This window comes from Notamacropus eugenii, chromosome 6 (assembly GCF_028372415.1).
Source record: "Notamacropus eugenii isolate mMacEug1 chromosome 6, mMacEug1.pri_v2, whole genome shotgun sequence".
Taxonomy (NCBI): domain Eukaryota; kingdom Metazoa; phylum Chordata; class Mammalia; order Diprotodontia; family Macropodidae; genus Notamacropus; species Notamacropus eugenii.
Window position 1 is genome coordinate 143188963 of NC_092877.1, and position 19206 is coordinate 143208168.

The 19206-nt window shown below is 39.3% G+C and overlaps 1 protein-coding gene across 2 annotated transcripts; it reads left to right on the plus strand.

Annotated features, from left to right (window-relative positions):
• The first annotated feature begins 1119 nt into the window (after positions 1 to 1119).
• On the plus strand, positions 1120 to 17311 carry LSM6 (LSM6 homolog, U6 small nuclear RNA and mRNA degradation associated). 2 transcript variants are annotated; one of them, XM_072621183.1, is made up of 4 exons: positions 1120 to 1243; positions 9569 to 9672; positions 12467 to 12580; positions 16767 to 17311. In XM_072621183.1, exons 2-4 carry the CDS (start codon positions 9579 to 9581, stop codon positions 16799 to 16801), a joined length of 243 nt encoding a protein of 80 aa, XP_072477284.1. In that variant the 5' UTR covers positions 1120 to 1243; positions 9569 to 9578; the 3' UTR covers positions 16802 to 17311. The 2 variants fall into 2 exon arrangements, with proteins under 2 accessions (XP_072477284.1, XP_072477285.1); XM_072621184.1 differs by lacking the exon at positions 1120 to 1243 and adding an exon at positions 2050 to 2279.
• The last annotated feature ends 1895 nt before the right edge of the window (positions 17312 to 19206 follow it).

Here is a 19206-nt window from a genome sequence, read left to right on the forward strand (position 1 = left end):
CCGAAGTCCCACCCAGCCCAGCCCACTTAGATACCCGACCCATCTTTCACAGTCACTCTGGACTCATCCCAGACTACTTTATTCCTGTCACTATTGCACCTGGCCCACCCCAAGCTATTTGCCCCTCCTTAATCGCGTCCATATCTTTTCATTGTCCCTTTTTTTTTTTTTGTATATAAGCGTAAATCTCACCCCCATGAAAGTACAGATTCCCTAAGAATCTCCCCCACTCCTATTGGTGTTACAATAAACCTTGTCACCTGACTGGAAGAAGGTTTGAATGCATGAATTCTTTCCAGGCAGATACCACTCTGAACCTTGAAATGTCGGGATTCCCAGCAACCCCAAACCTTGTCCATGTAACCAACCAACATCTTCGTGGTTCTTCTCTGAGAACTTAGTGTAAAGGTTGCAGGGTGTCAGTCCAGAGACAGGAGAGAACAGACACCATTACAATGTGGGTGGGTGGGCACCCTATGCATGCATTCCATGCTTTTCGCTTTTTCTCCATTTTTTCTCCTTGGTTCCTTTTCCTTCTTTCTCCCCTCTATGTATTTACCCCTTCTTCTACCTTTTCATTCTTCAGTCTTTTTTCTCTATCCCCCTTTCTTTTATCTCCTCTTTCTGTATCCCCTCCTTCTCCCTCCTCTGACCTCTCCCTTGCTTCTCCCTCCTCCCCCCCTTGCTTCTCCCTCCTCCTCTCCCTCAACTGCCTTCTGGGCTAGGCATCTTAGGTGAGTGAGCGGATAAAACTTGAGACTGAATGCTGCCTTAACCCCGCCCCCCTCCCCCTGGCCCAGTAACTTCCAACTCTCGCACGGTTTTATTATCCCAAAGGACTCTAAATCCGTGATTATCCACACCCACAGCCTCTGCCCTCTGGGTCCTCTGAGCTGCACTTAGGTGTTTCACAGGCACTCTCCCCTACCTTAAACCCGCCCCTAGCTGGTCTTGGCCACGCCCTCGTCGCTCTGGCCACGCCCCTCAGGCCTTCGCCCCGCCCCTGGCCGCTCCACCACAGTTACAACAGCGGGGGGAGGAGCGGGAGTCAAGCTCTCCCGAAGAGCACTAGGTACACTCAGACCGCAGTATTTTGTCCCTGCGGGCTGACCGTAGCCCGGGAGCGCCGCGATTGGTCCGGCGGAGGCGCGCGCTCCCAGGCCGCTCCGGAGCGGGAGCGCGCGCGCTCTTGGCGGGAGGCGGAGGCGAGGCCGCGGCTGGCGTCGGCCGGAGGAGCTTAGAGGTGAGCTGCGGCGGGGCCGGGAGCGTGCTGGGCTTTGCCCGCGAGGTCTGAGGGACCCATGGGGCAGGGGGCGGCGGCGCCTTCCGGGGAGAACTCTCCGGGGTGACCCGAACGTTTCCGGGGGCCTCTCGGGGCCTCCCGGCTGGGCGCTCCTGGGTCCTCCGAGTCGGCGGACCCCTCCTCCCAAAGTCCAATGCACCCCCCGTGACCCCCGGCAGTCTGTGAAAAGCGACCCCGTGGGGCGGCCGGAGGCCTTGTCAGCCCCGGCGTGGGAAGGAAGGCCGCAGGCCGGCCCCGGAGCCGGAACGGGCGAGCTGGGAGCCGAGGCCCGGCCGGCCAGGCCGACGCGGTCCCGGGGGGCTCGGGTTCGGAGTCGAAAGCTGCTCCCCGGGGCTCCTGAGCTCGTTTTGGAAAAAAATGTCACTTTTGCTAACTGTGGCCGTTTTTAGGATTTCCTTCGAAATCGTAGACGTTTGACTTTCTGACGTCACGGTCATTCCGAGAAGGGACCCCACGAAGCTAAGCCCCCTTTGCCCCGCCCGTCTCCCTCCTGTCACGAAGCAGGGAACATGGTGGGCTCCTGAAGACACCCCCCCCCCCCCCCCGAGCCAGAGGCCCGGCTAGCGCCCGGATCCTCCTGGACAGGCCGCGTCCACCCGGGACAGGCCGCAGCGTGTTCCGTTTGGGATGAGAACCGTCCCTCGGGGACGCCCTTCCCTCCGCGTCAGTAGGTCCGGGGATCGGGTTAGAGTCGAACGGAGCCAGTGACCCCCACCCAGCCCTTGGGGAGGCCTAGGAGATGGGGGGCCGACGTGACTCGGGGCGGCCCCCCTCGGAGCTGCCCCCCAGGTGCCTGCTCCTCTCGTAGCTGCCCCCCCTGGGTGCCTGCCCCCCCGGTGCCGGCCCCGGCGCGGCTGTGCTGGAGCACGCTTTCGGCCCAGAAAGCTGCCCCCTTGGTCCCCGTGAGCTGCCCCGCCTCCGTCGGCGGGGTCCCGGCCGGCAGTTCTGGTTCCTTGATTCGAGCCCACTTCTTTAGGTGGGTAAGGGGTGTGGTCTGGCTTTTCTGTTCTGGTCCAATTCTGGAGGTGGTTTTGGGTCCTAGTTTCTATTGAAAGGCCTGGAGTTAAGTTTTTATTACGGATCTGTGGCCACTCCTTGTCTGGGGGAGCTTGGGGTTGGGCGTTTGTGAGGATCGCGCTTTGGGGGTGTTCTCCAGGGACTGTTTGGTGAGCTCCTCTGTTTGTCTGAACTGTTAGTTACAGAACCGTTAGGAGTCTTCCAAGTGCATCATCAGAAGCGAAGTGATTTCCCCACCCCCTGGGGAGACCCGGAGAGCGGAATGTGTGTGTACGATACAGGTGGTTGGCGTGCAGTCATTCTGCATGTGGGTTTGGACAGTGATCCTTAGTGACAAGAGAGAGTTTGTGGGGACCAGAAGGAGAATGGGAATAATAGCTAGCACTGTACCATCACTGAAGGTTTGTGAAGCACTTTTCCTAACATTGGAGAATGGCTCATATTACCAACACAGTGCATTAATACAACTCTAAATGCTCTTGGACGTCAGTGCGTTATACCTGTAACATATTTGTTACATTGTATATTATTAGTATTTTGACTCAGATCCAGCCCGCTTTCCTGTGTGTTTAGCCATCCAAAGGACCACAGATACAAAAAGTTTAATGAAACAGATATTGTTGACTGGAACTGAAAATCTAGAGAGACTGATTTGGTGTGGAATCCCTTTCAAGATTTAAATATTCCCTTGTCTGAAATTAGTACTTAACATAAAGATTTTTAAGATCTCTTTGGAAAATTACAACACTTGGATTTTGTTAGTAGTTAAAGTGCATTACTCAAACCTACATCACATTTGAGGTGAAGAAAAAGGAATAGTAGAATTCAGACCTAACCTTAACTAGTCAAACATTATAGGATGTGATAATATTTTTGATGATTGTAGTAGAGACTGCATTTTATGGTAGGAGAGTGGATAGAGAGCCATCCTCAGGAAAACTGGTATCCAAGTTTTGGTGTATCCCTGGCCAAGTCACTTAATTTCCTAGATTACTCATCAGCATTGGTAGAGAGGACGTTTCTCACAGGGAATTACTTGTCTATATCAAAGAAATTTCAAGTCACAAATTTTTTTTTTAAGTTGATTTTCATATAGATTTTCAAAGGTTTTACACATAGCATCTTATTTAGTCAGTCACCTTGTTAGGCCTTATTATTTCTACAAAATTTGGGGGGGTTGTTTTTTTTTAACCGGTTCTATGATTTCTTGGTAAAGGGAACCCAGAGTAAAGAGACTTCCTCAACCTTGCAGAACTGGCATGCTCTGTAGTTTTTTTTTGTCTGAGGACTCAGGTTAAGTGATTTGTCCAGTGTTACACAGCCACTACAGAAGGCTGGCAACAATCCTTATCTCCATGACTCTGAAGCCAACTCTCTATGCACTTACTCCATCATCCTGTCTCTGCAAATACTATTATTTCCATTTTGCAGCTAAGGAAACTGGGGCTAAAAGTGATTTTGTCACTTGGTCATGATCACAAAGCTATTATCAGAGGTAGAATTTGAACCCATCTGTTTTCGACTCCTAAATCTAGCACCTAGCTATCTTTTACACAAAGCTGAAAGGACCTTGGAGGACATCTGTTTCAGGACCCTCATTTCTTCCTCTCTTCATTCATTCACTTTTAGTTTTCAGTATTCACTTCCATAAGATTTTGAGTTCTAAATTTTCTCCCCCTCCCTCTCCTCTACCCCAAGACAGCATGCAGTCTGATATAGGCTATACATATACATTTCATATTAAACATTTTCACATTATTCATGTTGTAAGGAAGAGTTAGAACCAAAAGAAGAAACCATGAGAAAGAAGGAAAAAACAAAAAGAGAACGTCCATCGTGAGTCTTTTGCAGTTGTCTTTGTTCTCATTGCTGAGAAAAGCTAAATCATTTAGAATTAGGCTTCACACAATGTTGCTGTCACTGTGTACATTGTTGTGGTTCTGCTTACTTCACCCTAACATGAGTTCATATAAGTCTTCCCAGGTTTTTCTGAAGTCCTCCTGCTCATCATTTCTTATAGCACAATAGTATTCCATTACATTCATACATCACAACTTACTCAGTCATTTCCCAATTGAGGAGGAAACTGAGTCCCAGCAGGATTCAGTGGCAGAACCTGAATTCAAAGCCCCTTAGTCAGGTCCTCTAATTCCAAATGCACTTTCTATTACACTTTCTATTACTATTAAGTGATGTAATGTATATAAAGAAATCTGCACACTTTAAAGTGCTTTACAAGCATTAATTATTACCATTATTTTGTTATACTTCAGTATCTCTCTACTACTTTAAGTTTAAAGGTAGTAAAGGTCAACAGAGAAAGCACTCTGAATCAATTTTCACTTGATGAGACAAGAGAGACCAGAGCTAAAGTCATCAAAAGAATTCTAGAGATCTCTTCTCAATTCTTGATGCTGCCTTCAAACATCATCTCTGTCAGCCACATGCTCATTGGATTGCACTTAACATTTTCTCTACAGCTTGCTGGTGGTGTTGAATGTGTTTGACCCAGAACTATATGAACTGTTCCAAGTGAAAATGTACAGATTAAATACTTCCTAGGAGAGAGGATGGTCACTTTGCCTAACTGAGTCTTCCCTAAAGGATGTTGCTCAAAGTAACACATGATTTTTTTTTTTGGCCACCATATCTCAATACTAGGTGTTTTCCTAATTTACAGTTCTTTCTCATCTCAGTCATTTCTCAGCATTTTCCAACCACCTCTCCCACTGACTGCTTCAGATTGTGCTTCCTAAATATTTAGAAATAGGCTTTTGGTATCCTACATTACAATAGCAAATAAGCCTGTTTTCTTGCCAGCCCCTTCATTTTCTTCTAAAAAATCTCTGCAGGGCAGTGGTGCCGTGCAGTTTGGTGAATGATGTGCTGGATATCATGCCAGCCTAAATGAAATTTGCTGGCTTTGATTAAATAAAGCAATTCATTTTAAACACTGCTGGGGGAGGGGAGGGGGTGAGATGATAGTCATCATGCCTGTTGTCTAGAGAGAAATTCATAGGAACAAACTCTGGAGGTAATGACTATTATAGTGCTTTGCACATAATAGGACCTTCCTAAAGTTTGCTCAGTTGTTGAAAAGAATCATGAGAGTTAGATCTAAAAAGACCCTCAGATCATCTAGTTTGACCCTTTTATTTTACAGATAAGGAAACAGGCGTAAGGAGTTTTGTCTTGATTAGTTTCACAAAGGTACATAGGCCCACTCTGCCCCTTTCTAGTGGTGAAATAGATGAGGATGCTCATACCACTTGCAGAGTTACCAACTTTAATCCTTCCAGTAATACCTGTAGGTCTTACCATCTGCTGTGCCATCACCTCCTGAGATCTTTTGGGTCTTATCTTCCCTTCTGCTATGCCCTCCAGACCTATAGGAATTGCTGTCTGACCTTCTTTTGTGTCCTAAAGACACCTGGGTTCTGCTTCTTGTATCTGCACCCTTAGAGTTTTTAGGCCTCTCCATCTACCTTGTGGCTGAAATCTCATATGTATTATCTCTTCCCATTACTGTGTGAGCTCCTTAAGAGAAGGTATTGTCTTGCTTTTCTCATTGTATCTCCAGAACTTAGCACATAATTAGTACTTAATAAATTTTTTTCCCCTCATTCTAGTGTGTGAGGGTTGTTCTTTATGACCTCTGAGGTCCTTTCTAAATCTGTGAACATAAGTGCAGAACTGAGATGTGAACCCAAATCATCATAGTCCAGATCCAGCACTTTATGTATTATGCAAGTTTGAAGGTAACCCTGATCTTCATGTGGCTACATCGTTCAGGAATTTTATCTTATTTCTAAACTAATGTCAAAAGAGCTATTCAGCTTTATTCAGTTTAGAACATAACTTAAAATTACTTAAATCTTTCAGTGGAAGAAATTATAGTGTCATTTTAAAATTTACCTACAGAAAATGATCATTAGCAAGCTAGTAAATAACAGTAATAGCTTTAAAAAATATAATAAAGATCAGTGTAAAAATATGTTGGACTACTTAAAATGAAAGATGAATGTATTTGAAGATACCAGCCTTCTAAGAATTTTTTTAATTAAGTATTTTCCTATGACATCTTTAGTCTGCTGAATGCTTTAAGTGAAGACACTTTATTGTTTTCCCCACATTCATGGAGCTTATATAGATCTTTGGAGGGATCTCAGACACATGAAAAAATTGAGAACAGTGCAAGACACCATACAATGAAATGCAAATGCTGAACATAACAAAATTCCAAACGGAGTATTGGCTGGATTTACAAGGGAAGGCTTCATGGAGAAGAAAATAGTGCTTGAGAAGATGAATCAGCAGGCATTTATTAAGCACCTGCTGTGTTCCTGGTAGCACTCAAGGCACTGGGGACAAAAGACCATAAAAGGTCTCTGCCTTTATGGAGTTTGCATTCTATAGGGGGAGACAATATAAACACATATAGGCTTATACAGAAACAGATAGATGTATCTAGATGGATAAGATAAGGTAATTGTGGGCACAAGAAAGGGAGGCAGGCTTTGTTGGATTATTCATGGTATTTCTTAAGAATTGCTGGAACCTTTTCTAAATCTGCCTGTCAGTCTATCATTGTATCCAGAAATTCTTCTTCCTACAGATCGAGTCAACTTTGAAAACTCAAACCTCCTCCATTCCCCTACTCCCTCTTGGCCCCTTTCTTCCCTTTGATTGGAGAGGGTAGAGGATGGACATCTGGAAGTTCTTTCTAGATCCTCTGTGTGAGGAGGGGAGCCTAAGGCCAACACCGCTTTATTTCCCACCTGACTGCCGGACTTCATTATGCCTGTAGGCTGGGTACCTTCCTTCCTTTTCAGTTTCTTTTTATGTTATCTTTTCCTTTTAGGCTGTGAGTTCCTTGAGAGCAGAAATTATCTTTTGCCTTTCTTTGTATTTCCAAAGTTTGGACCATAGTAGGTGTTTGTTTAATAAATGTTTGTTTATTGACTGATAAACTCAGTTGATTGGGTGATAGATAAATTCAAGTTTTCTCACTTTGCTGATAGCTTGAAATATCAGTTAAGGTTTTTAATAATACTATACATCTAATTCAGTCATGTATTTCAGTGTCCTCAAAATGTGCAAGGAATATCATCTCACATTTAGGGAAACTGAGGCACAGTGAGGTTATTGCTCCTTGACTTTTTGGTAGAATCTCAGAATTTAAATGTAAACTTCCTAAAGTGATAATCTTTATCTTTCTTTTTTAGGGAAAGTCAGTGTCTAGATTGTTTTGCTATGGAATATCATTTCTCTTGGGCTTAAAATAAAGCAGTTTGTACATAGTTTTTTTTTTTCCCCATTAAAGTGAACATACATACACACAAAACTACCTTCACTGGTCCTAAATTTTCTGTTACAATTTTTGGTTTTTTAGTTTCCTTCCTGTACTTAGTAGAACTTCAGTATAATTTTCATACATTGTGAACCCAGCAGGTATTGTTTCTAGTTATTCTTGTAAAATATTTTGAATTATCAACTGAGGCTGCCTTCATGATACCAGAATAACTGGGCAGTTTAGTAGAAAGTGGAATTGATTAAAACTGTTTGTGAAATGTGGTCAAAATAGTTGATCTGATATTTCATTTTTCTTTTATGGGTCCCCTTTTCCCTTTTGTTTTTTCAGTGTCTTGTTAACAGACTATAAAAACTGAAGAATGGTTTTTAAAGTTTTTTCCCCTCTTATGAAATCAGTCTGGTTTGCAGGTCTCCCTCTGAGTTGAAGAAGGCAGTGGCAAACCACTTCAGTATCTTTGCCAAGAAAACCCCAAATGGGGTTACATAAAGTCAGACATGACTGAAACAAACAACAAACTGTTATAGGAATTTAATTTACTGAGATGATTGCCATTCTTCCTGAGATGGTTGCCATTCTTATTAATCTAACTCTTGCCTTGTATAAAAGCTGTAATTTTACTATATTACAAACTTTTGAAAAATAGGAATGGATTTTATTTATCTTTGTAGTCCACAGTGTCTTACATACGATAGGTTCTCAGTAAATGTTTGAATGAAAAAAAATCTAACACTTATTAAATGCCTACTATGGGGCAAGTTCTGAGGATACAAATAAAAAGGTAAGACTGTCCCTCAAGGAACTTACATTCTAATAAGAGATATAACACATCTAGTAGAGTGGGGATCAAGGAAGAGAAATCTGGGCTTGAGAGTGAGAGATTGTGACTGGAGCCATACAACAGTATCATGTTAGACCAACTAGGAAGGTCTAGTATCACTGGCAACACTATATTGATTAGGGGAAGAGTTCAATGGCATATTATGTGGCGTATTAACTCTCCTGGTTAGGCCCCTTTCTCAGTTAGATTACTGAATGGGATATGAGGCATGGTCTTGGACTAGCTAAATATAGTGGATTTGATGAGTTTTCACTCATCCACATCAGGATAACTTAAGTCTCTGGGCAAGAGTGCCAAAACTGAGTGGATTAACTTTGCCCATGGAAGTATGCACAGGGACAAGATAGATGTCAAAATGTCCTGGCAAGATGGGCTCTGGTTTTCTTGTGAATTGCTTTATAGGATGAAATAAAAACTGAAAAAAAAAAAATTTACAGCTTGTTCAAGTAGTTGAATCCTCTGTTAACTCATTTTATCAAATCTCCAAAGAACTGCCCTAAAACTAAGCAAAGGCCAGATTTTTTAAAGGATACTCTGTGTGTTAGACCTCTGCTATTTTGTAAAAAGAATTTATCAGTGAGTAATTTTTAAAATGCCTCCATTTCCTTCTTTTTCAAATTTTAAAAACTGTTGAAAGCATTTTTGAGAGGAGAATTTTTTTTTATTTATTATATACTACCTTGCAGTCTAGAAATTAGATAGATGCTGCTTTTGAAAAAAGAAATTACTTTCAAAATGAGATTTCAGTTGATTTTCTTCTCAAACCTTTCTAGGTAGCTATTGTAAAGCAAGATGAGTTAGAGAAAAAGTGTTAAGTTGTATTTCACTTGTTAATTTAATATGATAGCTTTGCATCTAGTGGTGTTTCCCTGCTCCTCTCCAAATTTTTTTTTATAAACAGTTACCATGTAGAAACCAAAATCTTTGAATACATTGGGAACTTTTCAATTTGTTTCAGTTTTCAGTTTATATTCCAAAATTTTATTTTTATCCAGTACTTTGACAGTTTATTTCCTGTAAACAGTTTATCCATATTTGTTTTCTTTCCTTGGTGGATAATTAACTCTTGTCTTTTTCTCTTTTGTTCTCTACGCAGGATTGCTAAAATGAGTCTACGGAAGCAAACTCCCAGTGATTTCCTAAAGCAAATCATAGGAAGACCAGTTGTAGTAAAGTTAAATTCTGGAGTTGATTACCGAGGTAACATTTTCTTGCCTTTCCATTTTATGTATCTTTATAACTAAATAGTGTGAATTCACTTTTTTTGGAGCCTTTTTTAGAACTTCCAATAGATAGACAAAAGCTGTTGGTTGTCAAAAGTTATATTGCCACCTGTTCTGCTTTAGCCAAGGGATAATGGCAACATTTTATGTACTTTTGTCTTGGGCTGTATTAGACTCAAGCTTTCTTTTTTCAGAACCTTTAATGATACCCAAGACAGAGTGGAGATCAACTCTGGAGTTAAGAACTTTGTGTATTGAGATGATGTCCTTGACTCACAACAGTCCTTGACCTTTAATGATCTGTTTTAAAATAGGTGGACTATCAATAGTCCTGTGACTTTTTTCCAAGCAAAAGATGATGTGGGCTCTAAAGCAGTCTTTGTTCTTAAGAGATAAACATTAGAATTCAGAACCTTAGTCCCCCGAAAACTTTTTTTTTTTTTTAACCATGAAGGGGTGGAGTAAACCCTGAACTTGGAATCGGAAAATCTGAGTTCAAGTACTGATTGTTACATTTCAGAACTATAGCCAAGGTTCGTCACTTAACCTCTCTAGACCAGTTAATTTACCATCAAAATAGAGATTAAAAATACTTGCATGTAGAGTTGGTATGAAGAAAACACTTGGTTAATTCTCATTTGTTGAAATTAAACGTTCAGATTTGGGGGATCACTTTTATTACTAAATGAATCGGTTTAGTAATGAATTCTGCCAAAATTCCTGGATCTGCTGTTGGGGTGTGGGTAGGAGAGTTTTTTTATATTGACAGTAGTTGTCTTCTCAGACAAAATGAAGGCTGTTAAATGATCTAGGAAATTTGTTGTATCCATTATAGATAATTCAGACCGGCAGTTCTGTCTTTATTCCATATTAAGGTTTTGTTTGACTTTGAGGGAGCCTAAATTTTCTGGTTAACTGGGTTAGTTTTTTATTTAGCGTATTTAGACACTGCCTTCATGACTTAAAATGAATAGCATAGTTCAAGACTAATTGAATTTTATAGTAGGATTAATGGACTTCTACTGTGTAGAAAGGCAATATGAAATATACGTGCATTGCTTCTTAGCCATAAACTTTCAATGAGCCCAGAGAAAGTAATAGTCTTTCTGGGACTTGAATATATAGGCTAATTGATTAGTGAAGGGACAGTGTGTTCTGTATGTTCTAGCAGTGCTGAGCACACTTTGGGTGTGCAGGAAATAGATCAATAAGGGTAGTTTTTGTCTTTGCATGATGTTGAAGTCAGATATTATTGTACTATTAGAAAATACTATTGCAAACACCATTCTTTTTTTGTGTGGTTGTTTAAAATGCTCTTGGTTTAACAGTGTTTATGGATCTCTTTTAAGAGGGATTAGAAGAGGTTCTGATTCCAGCCTTTTCCACATCTAGTTTAACCAATTTCTTCATCTAGATGGATTTAACTAGCTGTTGCAGTATGGAAAATGTCTTTTAATCAGAAGATGATTAACTATAAAATACTTGTCTTTTTCAAACAAATCTGCATAGCGGGAGGTAGAAACCATTAAAAACACATAAACTATGTCTCAGAAAAAAGGTCCATTCATATCTGTAAAGAAGTTAAATATTCTAAAAACATGTGTTTTTCTTATTTTATTTAACAGTATGTAATTTTAATGTCATTGATTATATAAAACCTTTATTTTTTTTTAACTTGCCAAAAACCAAGTAAGATTCTGATACTCTCTTTAGCCTCATCTCATTAGTCACAATTTTGAAAAGAATTCTTTTTCTTTATGTTTGGGAGACAGTAAGGGCACAGGCAGAGAAGGAGAAGCATATTAACAAAGTCGTGGCTTTAAAAGAATCTATCAGTTGTTGGTCCATTTTCCTTTACTTAAGAAAATTGAATTCTGCAGTTCTTGTTTCACTCTGCAAATTTTCCTGGAAAGTATCACTTTAATTTAGAGACTTTGAGGTAGAAGCATACAAAATTCTATCCTGAAATGACAATCTTAAAGTAGATAGTTGGCAGGTAAAAATTGTACAAAATCTATTTCACTTCAGCATGATTAAAAGGATGTACTAGAGTGGTTTCCTGGAAAGCCACTTTGGAATGCAGCTACTTTTCTATAGTAGCTTTGATTTGAAAATATATTGTAACTGTAACAAAACAAAATGGGATGTGTCACAGTGCAATATGTTGTTGTGTGTTCTCAAGCTGCTCCTCACTGTGAGTCACCACTTTGAGATGTTCTTTCAGTAGCACCTGCTGTCTCCCATTCTATTATTTCAACAGATTGGGGAGACTTCCACTTAACACTGCGATAAGTTCATCTGCTGCCATAGACATTATGAAAGGCTGAAATAAATTAGCAGATCAGGCTTTTTGATTGAGTGTTTAATGTGAAAGACAGTGCCATTGGAATGGAACTTGTATGAGAGAATGGTCATTTACTGCTGTGTAATTGTAGCAGCTTTCACATTTTTAGCTTTCAGGAAATGTGCAGTGATTAAAAATATTCTATTACATTCTGTGAAAGCTTTTAAAAAAAATGAATAAAGAATCATTGTTTTACCTGGTGGTTGTGAATGCGTACACACTTCCATATTGTATTCTCTTCAGATTTTATTTATATTGGCATACAGAAGGAATTTCAGAATTTTGCTTTGTCACTTACAGTTTGAATTTATATTAAGCCTGCAGTATTGAGTGGAACAAAAGAGGGTTGTCATGTATATGATTTACCCGGTGATTTTCAATCTTGATTCACTTTATATATTGTCTTTTTATTGTAATGTGTCTCTAGGTGTCCTGGCTTGCCTGGATGGCTACATGAATATAGCTCTGGAACAAACAGAAGAATATGTAAATGGACAACTAAAGAATAAGTATGGGGATGCATTTATTCGAGGAAACAATGGTAATATCCTTTTTAATAACTATAACTGCTGAAATGATTTTTCATAATTGCAATCAATATTTCTATATGTTTTAAATCAAAGTGTTGTTTCTGTTTTTGTATATGTTTATAGAGGAGCATGGATTAGGCCACTCTTTAAGATTAAAAGATTATAGAGAAGGTACTGACCTGCATTAATAGAGGGAATTTCCTCATCTGGGAGTTTCCTATACCAATGAAATCACAGGTCAAGTACCTATTTTTCCAGTTTTTTTTTAAATATGCCCCACCAATAAGAACTTGTTCTGATTTTTTTCCAGATACTAATTTGATGCTCCGTGGTCTCAGATTACTTGTTTATTTTAACCCTTTGATTCACAAACCTTGCTGTGATGTTCCACCCAAACTGAGTTTTGAAATACATAATTCATTCCTCTAGTACCATGTTTCTTTGTGTCAGAGTTTTGTCTTCTTCTTACCTTAAAAAATAACAGTTATTTCTGTATATCTTGTCTTCTCATTTTGATACCAAATTTAGAATTTCCAAATTTTTGCATCTTATTTTTAAATATTATTTTATAACATTTTATGTCCCATAAAGTAACAAATTCTTCATTTATTGTCATGTCTTTAGCTTCCTCATCTATAGAACATTTATAGTCCTAAAGTTCTTTGATGTCTCATTCTGGCATAGAGCTGACTTTAGGTTATGCTATGCTGAGTATAACCTAATCTGTTAGATCCTACAAACTATAGTAAACCTGGCAGTGGAGCAGGTTGGCTAAATGTGAAAAAGGTTCATCTTTGGCCACTCTATCTCATGAACTTGTTTGCTGTGACAAGAGATTCTGGGAGTATCTCCAGTTTGTATCATTCAAGAGAAATACCCATCCACAAAATCACAGAATTTTTGGAACAGTGAATGGAATTTTTTGATGACCTGACTCCTAAGAATAATTCTAGTGTTATAATCGCCTCCTAATTATTTCCTAAAGACTTCTTCATCTACTAGCTGGGTCTTGATATTATTTTCTCTCCATCCTTAGCCAGTCACTTTTCCTGCCTCACAAGTATCTATGAGCTCCCTCTTTGTCTCTAACTTTGAGGTGTGATTTCCTTGTCTCCTAAAGGAATCTGTGACTGCCTCTTCCCACCCACCAACCTTTTGTGACCAGCTTCACTTCTCTGCTGACTGTGAGTTCTTTGTCAGAAGAGCAAAAGATCCATCCTCTGAAAGGGAGAGAGAGGCATGCAGTTTTCTGCACATTTACTTCTGGCACAGGAGTTGTCTTCAAAAATATCTATTTTGAACAACTCAGAATTTTTAAACTTTTGTGGTTCTTTGATCCAGATATTTAGACCAGATAATTTAATGACTAGTGGTCACCTGGTGTTCTAATCTTTGAGTTTTTAATCAGGGGGTATTCGTGCTTTTGAAAATTAAAGACTATACTAATAGCAGCTGTTTTGTGAGTGATCTCCTTTCCCCTTCTACCACCTCCCCTTTGGGGATAGGTGTATTCTGTGCTGGATTTGCTTGTGACCTTTCCCATAACCTTATTAATGGCAATCATATTAAAATTCTTACTAATTCATAACCCAGATGCTTCACAACACCTTTCCTTAGGACTTGGAGAAGAGCCAAGGTTCACTTGGTTAATCTATATGATATTTTTTGCCTTGAAATTTCTTAATGACCATTGTCAACAACAAACTTGTCATGTCTAAGCTGTGCTTCGAATAACAAAAGGCCTTTCTTGAATCTGTGACCAGATTTATATGACCACTAAATTTTGGCTAATACTCACAAGCCAGGTCTTTTCAGGAGGGCAGATTGGGCAGTTGGATAGACATATTTAAGAAACAACCATTGTGTGTATATCATTCACTATTGACTTCATAGCTTTTAACCTGTGTTTAGTAAAGGGTACCCTTATAAAATGGTTTTTGAACTAAGGCTTTTGAATTAAACCTTTTCTGTATCATCAACCCTTTTGTCAGTCTGGGAAAGCCTATGGACCCCTTCTCAGAATGATATTTTTGAATGCACAAAACAAAATACATAGAATTATAAAGGAAACTAATGATTTGTGGAAATAAAGGTGTTAATTTTTTCGCATCCAAGTTCACAGACCCCTTGTGCATGGAGCCTAGTCAGGTTAAGAATTGTAGGTGATCCCTAAGGGCCTTTTCAACAGCTTGTCAGCTCAGCCCCTGCTGCCATCATTGTGGAGAGGGCGCCCATTTTCCTCTTTACCACCAGCAGCAACTTCTGACCAACCACCATCAACATCTGCCCATCAGAAAGGAACATTTGGAGTGGCAGCACCCCTCATGCCACTGGTCCTTTTTCCAGCCAACCCTCAGGGGCCAGCCATTTCCACCACCTGCCACTCATGGAATCAGCAAGACCACCTTACCAAAGCAGTGAGGCCCTCTGAGAGAGAGATGGGATGCAGTTTGTGCCATACAAGTCACACCATCGTCACCACCTTGATTACCGTCTTCCTTGAGACCCTGATGGATATAATCAAGGACTCTGAATTCAAGAACCTAGAAAACATAAGTGCTGCTCAAACCACCAGACTTCCTTCCAGCCCCACCCTGCCAGCCATTATTGAAAGGAGAAATAAGGAGAGGGATACTTTTCTCAACATCAGCACTAGCAACTTCTGACCAGTTACCACTAACAGGCACAAGAGCCTTGGGAGTAGACATATACTCGACCACTCATCCTACTTCTGTTTCAGCCTCACATCCATCATCTTGAGAAAGGACCAGTCATTTCCAATCAACTACCACACATGGGGCAGGCATGGCACCTTGAGGGAGAGACAGGAAGCAGCATGTGCCAAATCACTGTCTCCTAATAGAAATCATCACCCAAATAGAGATCCAGGACCTTGAGCACAAGAGCAACCCAGAAAAAAAAGTTTTTGTTAGTAAAATCCTTGGCATTTTCAGATGGTTCAACATCAGAAACTGATATGATTTTCAGTGGAAATAATATGGAAGTAATAACAATAATAGCATTTTTATTACATCTACTATGTGCCAAGCACTAATGCTAAGGCCTTAAAAATATTATCTCATTTGATCCTCACAACAGTCTTGGGAAATAGATGCTACCATTGAGGCAAACAGAAGCTAAGTGACTTGCCTATGGTTGCACATCTAATAAGAAAAATGAGACATTGATGTCTACTTTGCTGCTGCACCCTAAGACCCATAGAACTTTTCCATTTGACTTAGAGGTGAAGTTTTTGTTCTCTCCCCATTGACCTAAGAGATTCCCATTGCAGATAATAAGAACTTAATAAAGGTTTTATTCATTTTCCCCACCAGTTGGATTTAATTTAAAAAGTGAAACAGTGAATTCGTTATTTCTTTTGAGGGCCAGGAAGGACTAGGACCAAAAATTAGAAGTAGAGCAAAGAATAGAAAATACAATCCAGGAAACGAAAGAAAAACATTAGGAAAATGAAGTCAGCTACTCTGACCTTCTTTTGCCTCTTTTTTTGTATCCCCAGCACATAGTAAGCACTTAATAAATGCTTATTGACTGACTGGCTGTTTTCCATTGTCTTATATAATAATTTCCATTCATATAATATGTTAAAGGTTACAAGATATTTACCTAACAATAGCCCTGGGAGATTGCAAAATTGTGATTTGCCTAATGTCAAAACAGATAATCACTGGCAGAAGCAGGACTCGGAACCCTGTTCTCTGTTTCCAGATCTAGTACTCTGTTCTGTGTAGTAGTCTGTTTTTTTCTAGATTTTATTCTGACATCCTTCTGAGGTGCTAAAATGGTAGTCCCAGGGATTCAGAAAACATTCAGTTTTGGGGGAGCTTGAGCATAAAGCTTTGTATTTTTGTAAAATTTATATCCCCTGTAGGTTAACATGAATTACCTTATTTTATCACTGTGAGATGATGGTTTTTGGCATCACTTAATTTTATGTAAATTTGATGTAAATGTCACAATAAATAAGATCCAGAGCCAAAACTGAGATGTGCTTTTCTGGACGTCAAGAGACCTTCATGAAGTAATGTGTTCTAAAATTCATTTTATGTTGTGAATTAAGTGTTCTTTTGAAATTTATTTTTTAAAACTAGGAAATCAAAACAATTTTTATAAAACTTGATATTGTAATTGTTTTAAAGAATATCCCTTTTAATCAATTTCTGTTTTCTTTTTCAGTGTTATATATAAGTACACAGAAGAGAAGAATGTGAAGATACCAGGAAAGGAATAATTTTTGTATTTTCATATATTTTTTAAAAAAATTTAAAAAAAAATTTGTTCCTATTTTTGTTACGTAAATTTTCCTGTTTTCATTATAGCTTATGCACTGACTTGGGGGGAGCAAGTAGAACTATTTTAAACTAATGATTTCAGTTGTACAAAGTTCTTTCACCCTTTAAGTTTTGGTAACTTTCTTATGACTGTCAGTGATACGAATAAAAAAAAAAAAGAAAAAAGGTAACATTATTACCGACTGCTGCTGAAAAAAAGTTTTCTCCCAATTTTAAATTTCAAATAATGAAATCTGCTATGAAGATGGCTTTATTTCTCATACCCTTGACTGAAAGTGAAGCAGTTTGATGGGATGATCTTTCCAATTCATGCAGTTTCAAAAAGTGTTAACCATTTGTTTTATCGCTTCTCTTCCCTTCCATCCTACAAGTGACACAAATATATTAGTGGAAATATCCTATAAAAAGATGTCCAACTTGAGTCTGAAACTTTTAAAAATGTCTGTAAATTTTAAAGTGTAGGTGCCAAACAATTAAATTTCCTGGAAGTAGAGATGGGGGCTGGGAGGTAAGCAAGAGAAGGGTGGAGGTGGGCCAGAATTAAGTAGTTTGAATTAAATGTAGTGGTGGCATTTCCATAAAAAGGAATATGAAGGAAAAGAACTGAATACTGCAGGATGTAAAAGTAGTATGCATATTAACTCTGGGCCAATTAAATGAAAAAAGTTTTCATTTGGTGAGTCATCAGACAACAGTCATCCTGGTACCTATCTATGCCCTTCTTCCCTGATGCTGTTCCTAGTTAGATTTTTTTAGATACCCTTATTTCTTTTCCTCAGGCAAAAATGACATCAATATACTCTTTTTGTAAACATAGTAAGAGACAGGGCATCCCTGTAAATTTCTCCAGCAACACTTTTGATTCAATCAAAGCCTAATGTTTCTAAACTCCTTTAGGTTTGAAATACTAAATTGTGATTTGGAAATGATCTCATTTTAACATGTTTGGAAAGTAATTTTAGGGAAGCCTTTGCAATAGAAGTCTGAACTAAATTTGATCACAGTTTTACTCAGTAGCCCTGCCTCAGACCTCTGGTTTCCTGTTGCTTGGCACAAGACAATGGTTTTAGGTAATGTGTCTCCTGCCAAGTGAGTTTTTACAGTTCATTGATGAGCTTTCCAAAAACCCTGTTTTACTCTCTGAATGGTTTTATAGTGTAGGAACAACAAATACATCTAGGCACTGTGGTTGAATGAGCACAAGACAGTTGTATGAATGTCATCTTGGCCTTCCTCTTCCCTTCCCCTGTCCCTCCTCTAATAGAAACAGGCTCTTGGTTCCAGGCACCGGTGGTGTGATGTTAAAACAATTCTTTCCTTGCAAGTTGGTTGTGGTAGGGAGCAGCAAAAGGTGGATGGGTTTTTTCTTGTTTTAGATCAGGGAATAATTTGAAACAATTAGTTTTTAATTAATAGTGGGGGAAAGGTGGATAGAAACATTTCAGAAGGCTTTGATGAGTGCACACAGAAAATAAAACACTTTATACTATGCTTCAATAATTTATCACTTCTTGACAAGGGCTGAAAAGGGTCCAATCTGTAAGTACAAATCACCAATTTGCTCTTTTATAAATGACTTCTTTTAAGGAGAAAATGGATGTTCCTCCAAGTGGAGCATGCATTTTCTCATTTGTTTTGTAGAATGCAAGGCAGCCAGGTTACTGTGTCCCTTCATTCACTGAAATTAGCTGCTTCTAAAAGCAATTCCATTTTTATCTCCCACAAATCTGTAGCATCCCATTTTTGCTAACTTCCTCCCTGACCTCCTCTTTGGTATGTGTCTTTATTTCCCCCCTTGCTATATCTGGATTTTAATAGATCTCTAGCAGATTGGTGTTTTCAGGCAATGGAACTACTTTTAATCAAGATCTACTTTGGGAAATGCTACAGTTTTTATGGCAATAAAAGTACTATAATATGCAATTGTACTGGAGCAAGTTGTTTCCTGTGTATACCTGCACATTATAGAACAGTGGAACAAAGTGTAAGTGGTAAAATTACTTTCTTCTTAACTTGAGTCTCCTAGAGGTCAATGACTGATTTTCAATTGCATTGTAGCAAAGACATTTGTTCTAAGTAAATACATTTTTATTGTCCTTGGGTCCTAAAAGTGTAAGTGCCAGCCCCATAGTCTTGGGCTATGGCAAACAGTTTGCAACTAGCAGAAAATTGCCCTTAAATTTTAGACTGTGTCACTGTACTGATCAGTTTGTCTTTTAAGCCATCTCCTGGCTACTCTTTCAAGAGACTGAATTGATTCTTAGTTTAGTACTGCTTACCCCCAGAACAGCTATTGAGTACAAATACAGGTGCCTGGCACCTGG